The 16,900-nt window shown below is 46.2% G+C and overlaps 1 protein-coding gene across 1 annotated transcript; it reads right to left on the minus strand.

Moving 5' to 3' along the window:
* Nucleotides 1–394: 394 nt before the first annotated feature.
* On the minus strand, nucleotides 395–15,239 carry LOC135913484 (uncharacterized). Its single transcript, XM_065446052.2, has 4 exons — nucleotides 14,591–15,239; nucleotides 12,643–12,846; nucleotides 9,031–9,243; nucleotides 395–1,278 (listed from the first exon to the last, which is right to left on the minus strand). Exons 1-4 carry the CDS (start codon nucleotides 14,591–14,593, stop codon nucleotides 1,024–1,026), a joined length of 675 nt encoding a protein of 224 aa, XP_065302124.1. The 5' UTR covers nucleotides 14,594–15,239; the 3' UTR covers nucleotides 395–1,023.
* Nucleotides 15,240–16,900: the final 1,661 nt, after the last annotated feature.

The raw sequence follows: 16,900 nt of genomic DNA on the forward strand, positions 1-16,900 counted from the left end.
GACAACACTTTAGAAAAGGCAATGCATATTGAGTGAGTTTACCTGTACACACCCATAATTATCAAGCGACTAAGTGACAACATTATGGAAGAAAGACTGCAAAAGGCATATTGGACGAGATTGCACGAAGGCATATCGCGAGATTGATTTTACCGCAATTGTTTTTCGTCATATCCTAGCTCCACAGGTGGATGGCAATTTTGTAGCGATGCCTTCCGCTCGATTCTTGCTACTTAACATCAACAGTCTATGGCTGCCTGATCCCACTGGCGATGTGGGCAGAGAATTGTTCTGACCACTGACAAGCACAAAAGTTAATAGAATCTGAAAAGGCAGTATTGCACAAAATTGCAGTTCTAGTGCTCCATTTAAAAATGTCACATCATGGCAATGCTTTGTCAAGTAAAAAAAATTGTTTTAATGCAACGAGAAAGCACACTAGTATGTTACCAAAGGGCAAGAACAATTTCTAAGGCAATGTTAAAAAGTGGCAGTGGGACATAAAAACCCGGTTACAAAACAGCATAAACACAATACATTATACCACCTCTTGGAGAGCCTTTGTATAAAAAAGGTCTTTTAAAAGCAGGGGTATGATAAATAATGAAGTAATTCTACAACATATGCTTCACTAATGACTGTTTTCCTGTATTTCAATCCGGAGTACATTCACCAATGCAACACAAACAGAGGCAACAAGTGTGCACGTCAAGTGCACGTGTGGAAACAGGAATTCATTTGTACAATTCCCAACAATGTGTGCATTTTTCACGGAATCCCACACATAGGCAACCTTGTTGAAGAACTCTTAGCTCACGCACATGCTAGAGCACACTTAAGAAAATCAAATGTAAACACTATTAACGTCTCACGAAATTGAAAATTGCATGCAGTCTTGAGTTCGCAAGTCCCCTCTGATGATGGGTGTGTCCATTAAAAACAAAATGAATAATTTCTTTATCACAGCTTATCAAACGGTGCCTTGCCTGATCACACAATGTTGGCCACTTGAGCAAAAAGTACTCAGCGCTGTGCAGATTCCAGGCTCCTAGAGCCCCACTTTGCTGGGCCAGCCTGGCCATTGTTCCCTAGAAACCTGTGAAGGTCTCCACAGTCAATAGCCTGTGGCAGCCAGCGTTGTAGGAGCAGCTCTTCAAGCAACAAAATCTGCCAGTCTCGGCCCATCGCCGTCACCACAATGTACTTGTTGTCGAAGTCATCCTGTCGCTGTATTTGGACGTCCTGAACACCCGTCCAGCGCATAAGAAGTTGTCGTACCTGGAGGTGGTAAGGAAAAGAAAAATTACAGAAATTGGTGGACGCAAAGCTTATTCGATGCAGATGCTTGTTGTTAATGCTAAATGTGTTGGATGTTATGCGACGTCACATTAATGAAGATATCGTCATCAGGCTATTTATGCTCAATGCAGGATGAAGGCCTCTGCCACTGACCTTCAGTTACCCATCTTGAGCCAGGTGACGCCGTCTTATGCCTGCAGATTTCCCACTGTCATCACACTGCCTAATCCTCTGCTGTTCTCAACTGTGCTTCCCTTCTCTTAGCACCCATTCTGTAACTAACCCTTCAAGGGTCAATGACGTGAATATACGCCGCTGCGAACAAGTCCAAAAATGGTCGATGCCATATATTTACGGCACCATCTGCACGTTTAAAAAGCACACAAATTCCTTGACTTTTTCTTATCTATCATGTGCTGCCACTATGTGGGAATACAGGGAATTTTTTTTTGCGCCTCCCTCGCTCAGATATCGTTGCATTTTTTGTTTTAGAGTGAGTGTGCTCTCGCGCACTGGCACACACACGAGCGGGCGGTGGTTTGGGTTTTGTTTTGCGGGCGGTGTCGGCTTCTTTCGCTTGCAACACTGATGGCTATCTCGTTACTAATCGCTCAAAGGGCTACCGCTTGTTTCTCACTCGTTTAGTGCTCACAAGGGTGCATATAGGAAGGATGCCGCCATGCATGCGTTTCCGTTGCTTTTTTTTTTGGACATTCGCAAAAACTAATTGCCTCTGGTTGGCGATAAGACGAAGGTTAGCGGAAGTTTGTCAAACGTTCAGATTTTTTTTCACAGACACACAACCACGCCGTTTTCTTGAGTGCGCGCATCTACGCAGTTTGATTACGCTATGCAAGTAAATATTAGTCTAAGAGCAGGAACAGGTGAGAGTTGCAAAACATTCTTGTGTGCACATATTCAAAGCCTTGAACTATGCGTATAAAAATGCATCAAATTTTTAAATCTTATAAGTTTATTTCCTTTTTTCTTACTGTTTTTTATGAGTGAAGAGTGCATGTATACCAACGCAAAATGTTTATTCTCACTTTACGGTCACCCTAGAAACATTACGGTAAATTTTTTTAGAAATATGTCCCTCAGAAGAATTGGAATCTGCAATAAAGAAATCGACCCTGGGCGGTTGCATATGACGAAAATCATCGACCCTCAAATGGCTAACAAAAAAATTAAATTAAATTATGGGGTTTTACGTGCCAAAATAACTTTCTGATTATGAGGCACGCCGTAGTGGAGGGCTCCGGGAATTTTGAGCACCTGGGGTTCTTTAACGTACACCTAAATCTAAGTACACGGGTGTTTTCGCATTTCGCCACCATCGAAACAAAGGGCTAACAGACCACCAATATCTGCCCAATGCATTACAAGGCCTGCCAAGCTCCATGTATGATGTGCAAACATTGCTTATGACACACAAATGATTTCTTTACTCATTGGAAACATTCAGTGATCACCATCGCTTCACATTTAACGATCAACTGCAGCTCCCAACTGAGATGGTAATGTACTTTAAGGTTCCACTGGACTATACGAATACCAACCATTTGCAACATACCAACCAGCACCACTAAGGAAATGTTTTTTGTTTGAACTCCATGCTAACGTTTATACATTAGCATGCCGTAACCTTTCTTCCCTCTTCATGCCTCAGCTGTGTGAAAGACTGCCTACTGTATATACTAGGCAAGACGCCCAGCACAGAGCAAGAAGCTAGGTCATGCTACGCCTTTGTACGTAATGTACAAGTGTGGATGTAACGCACAATAATTTGCTGGGATAAAAAATATTGTGTCATTCTGTACACTTTTTTTTACAACACAACGTGAGAGCTAGAAGGTTAAACAGACCTTATTGGCATTCGTATATTCATGGGGTCACCAGGAGTTAAATGTGATTTAAGGATATGTAGCTAACCAATTGTGCCACATTCTTTAGTCGGGAATAGTAATTTATGGAGGTCATCATTCATGATGGCTGTGAAAAAAATCCCTAGACATCATGTTTCAAAAACCAGACAGAATGACTGGTGGAAAAATAGAGAGGATTTTGCTGACTGTTGCATCACCTATCAACAACAAAACCAACAATAAAGTGTCACTTTTTGAGCACACCAAATAACAAAAGGTGTTGCAAAAGGTGTCGCAAAATAATGAGCAGTTTCGATCGATAGCTGTTTCTGGCAGTTTGCCACTGAGTGTAACCTCAGTTCACTTTTTGCATTGTGCTGTGCTAACTTAGAAATTAAATCCATCACTTATGAAATAAGATCATGGTTGTTCAGAGAAAATTGTCATTTACCCGTGAGTAGCATGAAACTACAAATAAAACCCATATCAGTATCTCTGTTTCTCAGAAAGAAAGTGTTGCAGTTAAGATATTTGTCTTGGTTTAGGGAATGAAGCCACACAATTTTTTTTCCTTTCATGAAGCTTTTTTCACCTTGTGGATTTCTGCAGAATCGATTTGTTGTATTCTGCATCTCTCCACCACGGGATGATTAACTAGATGCTGCTCTGGTAGCTTCCTGGTAGAGCTCAGATGGTATGCAAACGGGCAACTTTCTGTGCCAATCAAGGGAAAGCTATGAAGGAAACGCGCACACAAGCAAGAGCGCACTTCAACATAGTTCCACTTTCTCAACCATGTCAGTTTAAGCTGGGGAAGAGAAAATGAACATCTCATTCACTATAGCAAAATTGAGGCTAAATACACTACGCAGTGTTAAACTGACTTTTTCCTCAGTTTTTTCTCGTCTGTTTTTGAACAATACAAAACTGTCGTATGTAGAAGCAACGCTGACTCAATATCTGCACCAAGAAAGTGAAAGCTCTGTCAAACCCTGCTGGACTACTTGGTGCAGCAATGCATCTTTGTAGCCTTCACTTCCTGCAATGAAAAGTTGTCCAGTAGTATGGAGTAATTGCCCTGGAAAGGTCTTGCCACTGAGATCAATCCCTGCACCAGGACTAATTTTCTTTGAGAAACCCATATGGGCTTCCCTTGCAGATTTTGCGTGACACCTAGATGAATGATGCTTTCTCTATTTCATGAAGCTCTGTCCACCTCGCATATTGCTGCAGAACTTATATGCCAAAGTGAAACTGAATTCGGGGGGTTCTAAAGGTATCCGATTACCGAGTGCCTTCAAAAAGTAACTAAACAAAACTCCTGCACAACCGATCTCATGATGACTGTTGACGGTAATGCGTTAGCATTGAATCAATATAGCGACAACGTATTGCCACCGTCAAAACGAGTTATGTATTAGGCGTGTACTGCTGCAGGATTCCTCTTTCGCTCTTTCTTAAGAACATTCAGCACCAGCCAAGAAGCCTGCTCATGGCTTCCAAAATGTATAGTGTGCTGGTGTGAGTGAATGCTGAGAAATGGGTTACGCCACAACAGAGCTCCTCTCTCATGCTTCTTTCTGGACACGCTGCGCCATCTAGCGGCACTGCCAAGAAGTCTGCGCGTGGCCTCCAAGACGAGAAGCATGGTGCACTGGTGCCTGCAAATGCTGTCAATTGTTCACTCACTTGCTGCATATTCAGTGGCACCTGCTCAGTGACCCAGGTTGGCGAGAGGTTCATTGAAAGCAGCACACGCCTAGTGCATTTGTGGCGCAGCGTACTAATGCATTGGGTTGCTGTCCTTGAGGAAACCTGTTGACATGGGTTTCATTCTGCTCAGAATCGGAGAAGTTTTATCTGTCATTGCAGAGCGGAAAATTCCCAGTGGCACATACCCTGTTAGCCAATTTGCCATCAAAGATATTCTTTGGAGAGTGGCGCACACTGGCACATAGCCAGTGATCTGAGCTGGCACCAAAGAGGTTCACTGAAGACCGAGGGGAGGGGGTATTCTGTAAGAGTCCACCTAGTGGACTCCCACAGAATACCTCCCCAGCACAGACTGGGCAGCACATACAGAGTGCTCCAAATCCAGGTCAAAAAGTTTCTTCGAACAGTGGTACCTACCCAGTCCATCATCTACAGTGACCCATATGTCTGCGTGAAACAGGTTCATTGAAGAGCGGCACGTATGTACACATAGGCACATGCAGTCCAAATCTGCGATGACAAAATTTCGCGAAATTTTCACAACAACGAAATATTTTCGTATCTCTGGCGAACGCCCATATGATTCAATGCATTTCGAACTTCTCGGCAACAAAATGTCACTGCCCTACACTCTCGCATCACCGACATTCGCTGTAACGCAACACCGCATATAACCTACTCGCGCAAAGCTAGCAGGCTCCAAAATGTGCTCAAATGCTATTGCTTTGCACTAAAATTGCGTAAAATACTACCACATTACACTTGTGTGGGTGCCACCATTTTTGTTTACAAAAGTAACCAAGCGAGGGTAGCGATCGCGCCGGACCACGCCACCGCCGCCATCTTGTTTGTTGGTTGCCCGTTTGAAGCGACACGCGTCTATACCGGCATATTACGATGGTTTTAACACGATAGGATTAAGGAGCCCGTGTCGCAGAAAATCGGGCGTCAGCATCCCGCGTTCGACATCGGACGTCACATCGGCAGAAATGTTCGGAAGCCTAACCGACTCTGCAGGCACCACGCGAACCCAGGCCCTTCATGTAACGTAAGGAATACACTGAACGGAATTTCTCAAGCTAAATAGGCGGGAAAATCGTAAACTACGACTTACACAAACCTACAGACATGATAGCTCTCGGATGTAATATAGAGAAAACATAATTCTGTTATGCAGACAATCAAACAAACCCCTTTTCCAGCGTTTCTACAATGCATAGACTGGAGACGGCATCCGCTATTTGCACACGCCGGCGTGTACATATCTCGAAGTCCACAGAGCAGCGCGCCTGCTTCCTTGAAAGAGTTCCAGATGGCGCTCACCTCCGCCACATCGCCGCGCAACAAAGAACATCAAGTGGAAAGTAAGAGCGGCTGAAATATTCTCATGGGTGGTGGCAGTGGAAAAGAAACCTGCCATGAGTAACTACTTAAGAGGAAGAAACAAAATTAGGAAAGAACCAATTTATGATAACTCAAATAGAAGCTGATTACTTTTTCGAAGTGAGATCAGGATGCCTTAGAAACACGCACCTACAAAGCGAAATATAAGAACGAAGAAGAAGCATGTGCTTGCTGCAGTAAGGCTAGGGAAACGATGGCGCATGTTTTATTAGAAAATGAAGATACCTGCCCAGCGATCAATTTAGGCACTACTGGACTCCTCGGAGCTCTTGGGTTCAGCGAGAGCAGGGGGAAGTAAACATGTCCACATCGAGATTAGTAAGAGGCGATTGGAAGATTGGTGGAAGTAGGGAAACTACAAAAAATAGAGACATACAAAAGCAAAGTTCTCAATAGGGGGTAAGAAAATACAGTTATGAGAGTTTATCGCGCGGTCTTTATTCTTTTTGAACCTAAGTAGGACATCAGGCAGTATAATAGGAAGAGCTTCGTGGCGCAACCCACTACCCTTTTCCAAAGGGGATGCTCATAACATCCATCCATGCATCGGCAAACACACGCGAAACGACAAACAACGGAGGCATACAAAAACAAAGTTCACAATAGCGGTTCAGAAGCTTTCGTTGTGGGAATTCATCGTGTTTCTTTCCTTTCTTTTGTTCTTTTTTGACATAGGTAGGGCATTAGCCGATAAAATAAGGCTTGGTGGCGTAGCCCACCACCCCGTTCCAAAGGGGATGCTCATAACATCCATCCATCCATCGCGGCCATTGCGAGAGGCCGCGTTTCTACCAGAAAGCCCGCCTTCGTGCATATCGTTCGCTGCGAGCGTTTCACTGCAAACATTACAGTTACATACGCTGCAGTTGCCAGGAAGCGTGAGAAAGAGTCGGGGATCTTTGAATGCTATCGCGTTCCGCTCTCAAAGGCAAAGCTTAATGCGTCCTCCAAATTTATTGCACACTAGTGCAGTGTGTAGTGCAAAAAATGCAGCAAAAACAAAGAAATCCACGTACCACCGACATAGAATTGTTTATAGCCCTTCAGATGGCAATCGCAGCAAGGAGTGCCACGTATCAGGCCGTAATTGAGCGGTCATCCGGGAATACGCATTCCTTGCTTCAAGAAATCTGCTTTTGGTATCCGACTTCCTTCGGGTATACAAGATACGATCACTTTCGCACTCAGCACCGGATGCGTCGGTGCCTACAGCCAATAGCGTGTGCTGGAGAAATGCTGCTGCATGCGTGGAGCGCTGTTCCTCTGTGTTCGGTGACGAGTTATGCAACCTGTCACAGAAGTTATCGTATCTCCGAAAGCAATTGACCAAGAATACTGCTCCACGACAGTGCTGCCACTGCTGATTGACACATGCGGCGGACTTTGTGCTGTCGGCAATGTGGTTCTATATCCTCAAGCTAGCTTGCCAATGTAGGCTAACGAAATTCGGACATTAAAGTTTTGTCCCGCGATGCATTGCCTATCTGTGCTGCTTCATTTCGCAACAATGAAATCCTCGGAAATGCAAAACTTTTGATTTCATAATTGCGAGGTTCAACTCTACTCATTGACCCAACTTGGGGCCTTATAACGTAAAGCTATTCCAAACTTTTCTATTCCAATGCTGCAATGAGCCCTCTGTGATTGGTCAAAAACTTTTTTTGGACCACCCTCATTTCTCCTGTCTGTCACGCAAGACCACAATAACCGCGGTAGCTCCCCATCTGATATGACGTGTACACACTGATTATGCATGATTGGACTGAAAAAAAGAAAAAGTTTTCTCATTTGACGCCTTTTCGCCATTAGCCTACTGCTACTGGTCAAAAGTTTTCGGGCTGCACCCACTTCACCTGCCTGTTATGCAACGTCACAAAACCGCCAAAAACTTGCCCGCGTCAAAGCGTCGCGTACGCATTAAAGATGAATTACTATGCCGAACAAAACAATTTTTTTTCTCGATAGCCACAAGTTGCCTCGTTCCGAAAGGGATAAAAGATGGCTGCCGCCAATCGCACAGGCACTGGCTATTTGCACCTGTCCGAGAGAGAGGGTTTATTTGCGTATAATAAAATTTTCTGCGCGACCGTGTAACGTTTTCGAGTACTTTCGGCACGTTTACAAGCTAGTTCTGCCAAATCTTCCTTGCTGAGGATTCATTTTAGCGGCATTCTTAACCTTCCGTTGCACGCCACCACGATTTTCAGCCAAACACCGCAAGCTAAGTAAGGGAAAGCGAACCAAGTGCAGGCACCGGCATCGCCCTTTTCCTCCAGTTATCTATTTTCAGTGTGCTGGCTCAGCCCCATCGAAACCCTCTCCACTTGAGCGTGCTCCTCGACTCCTGGGAGCCAATTACAAACGAAAAACGACTCAATGTAGGCAATCTTATTCGTTTTGAAAGCAAAGAAAAGTGACCTATAATCTAAGACGGCATTTGATTGGGCAGTTGAAGCAACGGTGCGGGTCACCACCACTTGTGTCGGCGGTCACGCAAATTTGACGTCAGGAGATTGAATAAAAACATATCGGAATAGTTTTACGTTATAAGGCCCTTGATCTGACGGCTGGTTTCGAACACCATTACCTCAGCACAGCAGCCCAACCACAGACTAGCCAGTGACCCAGGCAGGCAGGAAAACGGTTAGGTACAAACATAGATACATAAATAGGTACATAGCCCCCTGGAAGCATATGAAGTATCCAAAGAATGCGAACGCATTAATACAGCTGAAATGCATCTTCTCACCGCATCCAACTTGTCCTTCAGCATCTGATCCATCACCGGATTGGCTATCTGGATCCGGACCCGGGTCTCGCTCAGTAACCTCTTGGTGCGGCTCGTGATACGCAGGGTCACAGGGCAGCGAGATGTGGCATGGGTCCAGTGACACTGCCAGCAAACTATAGGCCCGCAATGCCACCATTGGCAACCTGTGGGTCTGGCACTCGCAGCCGCCACCTGCACACACACCGACACGGCATAGTTCCCGCGGCAATTGAGTCTATATTAAAAACGTAGAACCACGGTTACTGCGTAAACAAAACATCTGTTCTAAAGATGGGTACAAGGCTGCACACAGAGGCACCTCTTTGATTATGCGCTTCTTCGTGTTTAATTTCTGTAAAACTGGATGAATGACTGTCATAGACACGCACTTACAATTACCTACACTAAGACTCCAACTTTAGGATTAAAATTAATAAACAAATATACATGAGAGACCGTTCCATTCTTACTGATGAATATTGTGAGGAGGTTTTCTATCCAAACTGTTCAAGGACAGATATTCAGCATGGCGCATCTTAGATTCAATATGACCATATCCCGTGACGCACCGAACTATCTCGGCCTACCAACTCAACTTGACGGCAGCGCAGCTATTAACACTCATCACCATCATCATCATCATCATACTCGTTACGCCCACTGCAGGGAAAAGGCCTCTCCCATATTTCTCCAACTACCCTGGTCATCAACTAATTGGGGCCATGTCGTCACTGCAAACTTCTTAATCTCATCTGCGCACCTAACTTTTTCCCGCCCCCTTCTACGCTTCCCTTCCCTTGGTATCCAGTCCGTAACCCACAATGACCATCGGTTATCTTCCCTCCTCATTACACATCCTCCCATGCCCACTTCTTTTTCTTGATTTCAACTAAGATGTCATTTACTCGCGTTTGTTCCCTCACCCAATCTGCTCTTTTCTTATCCCTTAACGTTACACCCATCATTCTTCTTTCTGTAACTCGTTGCGTCGTCCCCAATTTAAGTAGAACCCTTTCCATAAGATTCTAGGTTTCTGCGCCGTAGGTGAGTACTGGTAAGACACAGCTATTATACACTTTTCCCTTGAGGGACAATGACAACCTGCTGTTCATGATCTGAGAATGCCTGCCAAACGCACCTCAGCCCATTCTTATCCTGATTATTTCCGTCTCATGATCCGGATCCGCGGTCACTACCTGTACTAAGTAGACGTATTCCTTACCACTTCCAGTGCATCGCGACCTATTGTAAGTTGCCGTTCCTTTCACAGACTGTTAAACATTATTTTAGTTTTCTGCAGATTAATTTTTAGACCCACCCTTATGCTTTGCGTGTCCAGGTCAGTGAGCATGTATTGCAATTGGTCCCCTGAGTTACTAAGCAAGGCAATATCATCAGTGAATCGCAAGTTACTAAAGTATTCTCCATTAACTCTTATCCCCAATTCTTCCGAATCCGGGTCTCTGAATACCTCCTGTAAACAGGCTGTGAATAGAATTGGAGAGATCGTAACTCCCGGCTTGACGCCTTTCTTTATTGGGCTTTTGTTGCTATCTTTATGGAGAACTACGGTGGCTGTGGAGCCGCTATAGATATCTCAGTATGTTTACATACGGCTCGTCTACACCCTGATTCCGTAATGCCTCCATGACTGCTGAGGTTTCGACAGAATTAAACGCTTTCTCGTAATCAATGAAAGGCATATATAAGGGTTGGTTATATTCCACACATTTCTAGATCACCTGCTTGATAGTGTGAATATGGCCTGTTGTTGAGTAGCCTTTCCGGAATCCTGCCTGGTCCTTTGCTTTACTGAAGTCTAAGGTTTTCCTGATTCTATTTGCGATTACCTTAGTAAATACTTTGAAGGCAACGGACAGTAAGCTGATCGGTCTATAATTTTTCAAGTCTTTGGCGTCCCCTTTCTTATGGATTAGGATTAGGTTAGCGTTCTTTCAAAATTCCGGTACGCTCGAAGTCATGAGGCATTGCGTATACAGGGTGGCCAGTTTTTCTAGAACAATCTGCCCACCATCCTTCAACAAGTCTGATGTTACCTGATCCTCCCCAGCCGACTTCCCCCTTTGCATAGCTGCCAAGGCTTTCTTTACTTCTTCCGGCGTTACTTGTGGGATTTCAAGCTCCTCTAGACTATTCTCTCTTCCATTATCGTCGTATGTGCCACTGGTATTGTATAAATCTCTATAGAACTCCTCCGAAACTTGAACTATCACATCCATATTAGTAATGACATTGCCGTCTTGGTCTCTTAACGCATACATTTGATTCTTGCCAATTCCTAGTTTCTTCTTCACTGCTTTTAGGCTTCCTCCGTTCCTGAGAGCATGTCCAATTCTATCCATACTATGCTTCCTTATGTCAGCTGTCTTACGCTTGTTAATTAACTTCGAAAGTTCTGGCAGTTCTATTCTAGCTGTAGGGTTTGAGGTTTTCATACATTGGCGATCATTGATCATATCTTTTGTGTCCTGTGATAGCTTACTGGTATCCTCTCTAACGGAGTTACCACCGATTTCTATTCCATACTCGTCAATGGTGCTCAGAAGATTGTCGTTCATTGCTTCAACACTAAGGTCCTGTTCCTGAGTTAAAGCGGAATACCGGTTTGATCCGGAATTCCTCTATTTTCCCACTTACCGCTAACTCATTGATCGGATTCTTATGTGCCAGTTTCTTCCGTTGCTTCCTCAGGTCAAGGCTAATTCGATTTCTTACCATCCTATGGTCACTGCAGTGCACCTTGCCGAGCACGTCCACATCTTGTTTGATGCCAGGGTTAGCGCAGAATATGAAGACTATTTCATTTCTAGTCTGGTCATTCGGGCTCCTACACGTCCACTTTCGGCTATCCCGTTTGCGGAAGAAGATATTCATTATCCGCATAATATTTTGTTCTGCAAAGCGAACTAATAGCTTTCCCCTGCTATTCCTAATGCCTATGCCATATTCCCCCGCTGACTTGTCTCCAGCCTGCTTCTTGCCTACCTTGGCATTGAAGTCGCTCATCAGTATAGTGTATTTTCTTTTGACTTTACCCATCGCCCATTCCACGTCTTCATAGAAGCTTTCGACTTCCGGGTCGTCATGACTGGATGTAGGGGCGTAGACCTGTACGACCTTCATTTTGTACCTTTAATAAGTTGCACAACGAGACCTGCCATCTCTCGTTAATGCTATAGAATTCCTGTATGTTACTAACTATATTCTTATTATTCAGAAATCCGACTCCTAGTTCTCGTTTCTCCGCTAAGCCCCGGTGCTGTATGTGCTTCTTTTGTCCTTCTAACTTCGTTGAGCCCTATTACATCCCGTTTACTGCCCTCTAATTCCTCCAATAGCACTGCCAGACTCGACTCACTTGGTAACATTCCAGCGTTAAACATTGCCAGGCTCAGATAGCAATGGCGACCTGTCCGGATACAGGGATTCTTAGCACCCTCTGCTGCGTCACAGGTCTGACCGATGCCATAGTCAGTTGCTTCGCAGCTGCTGGGGACTGAGGGCCGAGGTTTGAGTGTTGTATTCATATGGGAGGTTAACACGTATGTCCAATGAAGAAGCATCACTTGCCATGACTCTGCAGGAGCGCAGCCTTTCGTGCCGGAACCACAAGCCCGGTAGCACACTGGAGTTGCCAGGCAGTGCTACTGGTCCCCGAGTGCAGCCCGACATGGCTTCATGGTGGCACTTGCACTGGAAGACGTGGCCAGGACACCTGCTGCAGTCCTTGTGGCGCCCGGCCAGCCGGAGCGAAAACTGGTCGGTCGAAGCCCACTGCGTGCCCCCCACCAGAATAAAGTCAATTCTATACATGGCCAGTTCTATATATGGACAGAAATTATGAAACAGCCAGTTACATATGATTTCGTCGTTCATATAAACAATTCATTTAGCTACCAGGCGCGCTATAACGCAAAGGTATTCCAAACTCTTCTATTCCAATTCTGAAATCAGTCTTCCGCGATTGCTCAAAAAGTTTTTTGGACCAACCCCACTTCACCTGTCTGTCACGCGACGTCACAGAAACCGCCATAGCTCTCCATCTGATATGACGTGTACACACTGATTATGCATGATTTGACCGAGCAAAAGAAAAATTGTAATTTCCGATTCGAAGACTTTTCGCCATTAGCACTCGGCTATTGATCAAAAGTTTTCGGGATGCATCCTCTTGACCTCCCTGTGCATTAAAATGCCAAACAAAACTGACCTTTTTTTCTGAATAGCCGCAGGATGCCCCGTTCTCAAAAGAATAAGAGATGGCAGCCACCTATCCTTCAGGCACAGGCTACTCGCACCTGCTGGAAAGCATGGGCTTATTCGCGTACAATAAACTTCTTGCACGGCCGTGTAATCTTTTTGAGCCCTTTCGGCACGTTTACGATCTCGCTGTTCCAGCTCTTCTTTGCTGAGGATTCGTTTTCGCGGCATTCTTAACCTTCCGCAGAACGACACCACGATTTTCGACCATCCACCGCAAGCAAAGTAAGGGAAAGCGGACCAATCGCAGACGCCGAGACCACCCTGTTCATACGGTTATTTTTTTCAGTGAGGTGGCTCGGCCCCATCGCAACGCTGTCCACTTGAGCGTGCTCCTCGCCTCCTCGCAGCCGATTACAAGTAAACACTTCAACGTAGGCAATGTTATTCATTTTGAAAGCAAAGTCACCTCCTAGTCACTAGCAGAGTGATTGGGCTGTTCAGGCAACGCTGCAGGTCACCGCGTGATGCTGGCGTCGGAGGTTTAAGCAAACATGACGTCAGAAGATTGGAATAAAAACTTATTGCAATAGTTTGACGTTACAGGGCCCCAGGTAATCTTTTTTTTTCGCGTGGGTTGGGCGGGAGTTACGTGTCGGAACTACAATGCAATGATGAGTCGGAATACTCTGGCAGTGATTTTACCACCGGGTGTTATATACCGTGCTCCGAATGCACCCTCCACGAGCGTTTTTGTTGTCACCCCTCATAGGAATTTGCAGCCCACCTCCCCCCGTCTTGGATCTAATACATGACCTCGACTTCTAGAGAGCTGCAGGATGGCCACTATGCTCCCATGAGTTCTTATTACCTAGTCAAATATGAGTTTCTACTATTATTCAGCCTATATTAAAAACGTAGAACCCCGGTCACTGCGTAAACAAAACATCTGTTCAAAAGATGGATACAACGCTGCACACAGAGGCACTTCTTTGATTATGCCCTTCTTCTGGTTTAATTTCTGTAAAACTGGATAAATGACTGTAATAGACACGTACTTTAAATTACCTACGTTAAGACTCCAAATTTAGGATTAAAATGAATAAACAAAATTACATCACAAACCGTTCCATTCTTCCGGATGAATATTGTGAGGAGGTTTTATATCCAAACAATTAAAGGGCAGGAATTCAGCATGGCGCATGTGAGACTCAATATGAAGCTATCGTGTGACGCACCATGCTACCTCTGCCAATCAACTCAACTTGACGGCAGGGCAGCTACATACACCTGTGGCCAATGAATAAGCATCACTTGCCATGACTCTGCAGGAGCGCAGCCTTTCGTGCCGGAACCAGAAGCACGGCAGTACACTGGAGATGCCAGGTAGTACTGCTGGTCCCAGAGTGCAGCGCGACGTGGCGTCATGGTGGCACTTGCGCTGGAAGACGTGGCCAGGAGGCCTGCTGCAGTCCTTGCGGTGCCAACGCAGCGGGAGGGAAAACTAGCTGGTCGATGCCCGCTGCGTAGCCCCGCCGTCACCACGTCGGTAGCAGAGTGAGACTGGACGGCGGACGTCATCAGTGCGCCGTTGACGCCTTGCGTGAGGGTGCCTTCGCATCCAGGAACCCGTGAAGGAAGGGGCCACCGTGTCCTAGATGCTCGCTCGGTTGGCTGGTTACTCTCGTGCAGCGTCTCGTGCAGCATCGAACGCAGATGGGCGCTTCGTCTTTTACTCGCGCGTGGTCCTCGCAAGCACGCGATGCGCATCGCTTTGGATAGTTTTATGAATACGAGCAGGGAATGCTTTTATTGCCACGAACATCCTCACAGAGGTACGATAGTTGTACACACACTGAACTTGTGGAAACGTGGCATTTTCGCGGACTCAATTGATATATGGCGGCCGGCTTTTCGGAACGAGGTTCACATCGTTAGGTGTGCGGGCCGCTGCATAGGGAACAGCATTTTAGAACTACGATCCATTCATCTACAGTGGTGGTGGCTGTAATGTTATCGAGCACGCGTGATGTAGCGTTATCAAGCCCGCGTGCTGATGTATAGCATGAGCAAGACGGATTACACGTGTCGCACTCTTGCTATCATGTCCAGTCATGTGACCTTTTCTGTTTCGTTATAAAACTAACGACACCAAGCGATAAAGCGTTCTTTGATCTGCCACTACCCGCCGGCTACGTTCCGTTACTTCAGTGGCGATGAGTATGGGATAGGACCGGCTGCACGATGACGTCCAGGCCACCTGAGTTCGACGACACCACCAGTAGCTGGAACACTTACCGGGTCCGTTTGGAAGCCTTTTTTGAGGGCCACAGCATCAGATCCCGGGAAACAGCGTGCGCTTCTTGTGTCAGCACTAAGTGACAACGTGGTTCGCGTACTTCAAGGCCAGTGCCAGTCAGAATCGGTGAACCACCTGAGCTATGAGGCCGTCGTACAGCACCTGGACAACCACTTCGATCCCCAAGTCAACGAGATAGCAGCAAGCTATGCTTTTTTCATGCGGAACCAAGCGGAAAGCGAAAAGGTACGGGACTACATAACCGACCTGAGACGTCTCGCAAAAGATTGCAGTTTCGACAAGTTTTTGGATCGCATGTTGAGGGATCGGATTGTCTGCGGAATCCGTGATGAACAAGCTCGACGACACATGTTGTCTCAGAAGAAGTTGACCTTGGCAGAGGCCGAAGCTTTCGCTCTAGCAGCGGAAACCGCAGAAACAAATGTCCGGGCTATGCAGGAGAGGAGGTTCAACGACAACGGTGCTGCGAACTTCATACAGAAGCACAGGATAAATCCGCAGAAGTCCGGACGTGGACATGGATCCATGACCGAGGCTACGCAATGCCCGAGATGTGGCTCGATTCATGTTTCGGAAGTGTGCAGACACAAGAAAGCGACGTGCTACAAGTGCGGCAGGAAGGGACACCTGGCAAGGATGTGCTCTAGTGGTCGCGCTAACCCCTCAGGCACGTACGCTGTGAAAGAGCTAGACGGCAGTGACGAAAGCGGAGAAGAAATGCTCTACGCTTTGGTGACTCACAGCTACAGTAGTAACGAGTCCGCACGGCCATTCGAAAGGGATTTCATCTGGGAAGGCCGAAAACTGCGCATGTTGGTGGATACAGGATCCACTATCAGCGTAATTCCAAGGACGGTATTCGAAAACCATCGCGGATGGTGGCCGACACTGGAGAAAACTTCACTGCGGCTGACATGCTTCCTGGAGCCTCTACCGGTCCTTGGCCGAGTGGCCATGAAAGTCGAATGCGATAATACGCAAGTAGACAGCTCGCTGGTGGTAGTGGATTGCGACGGGCCTCTGTTGTGCGGCCGGAACACCATCCAAGCCTTTCGGAGTGCTGGCATACCGCTACTGGAAGAATGCGCGCCGCAGAGCGTAAATGTGGTTCACTGCGACGCAGCGACAGCGAAACTTTTGGCTAAATTTCCAGAAATTTTCGAGGAGAAGTTGGGGTGTTGCAAGGGGCCGCCCGTGAAACTACACAAAAAGGAGGCCGCTGTACCACGCTTTCTCAAGGCTCGACCAGTGCCGTACGCGCTTCGGGAAAAGGTGTCTGCCGAAATTGACCGCCAAGTACAGAAGGGA

Source organism: Dermacentor albipictus, unplaced genomic scaffold, assembly GCF_038994185.2.
Source record: "Dermacentor albipictus isolate Rhodes 1998 colony unplaced genomic scaffold, USDA_Dalb.pri_finalv2 scaffold_14, whole genome shotgun sequence".
Taxonomy (NCBI): Eukaryota; Metazoa; Arthropoda; class Arachnida; order Ixodida; family Ixodidae; genus Dermacentor; species Dermacentor albipictus.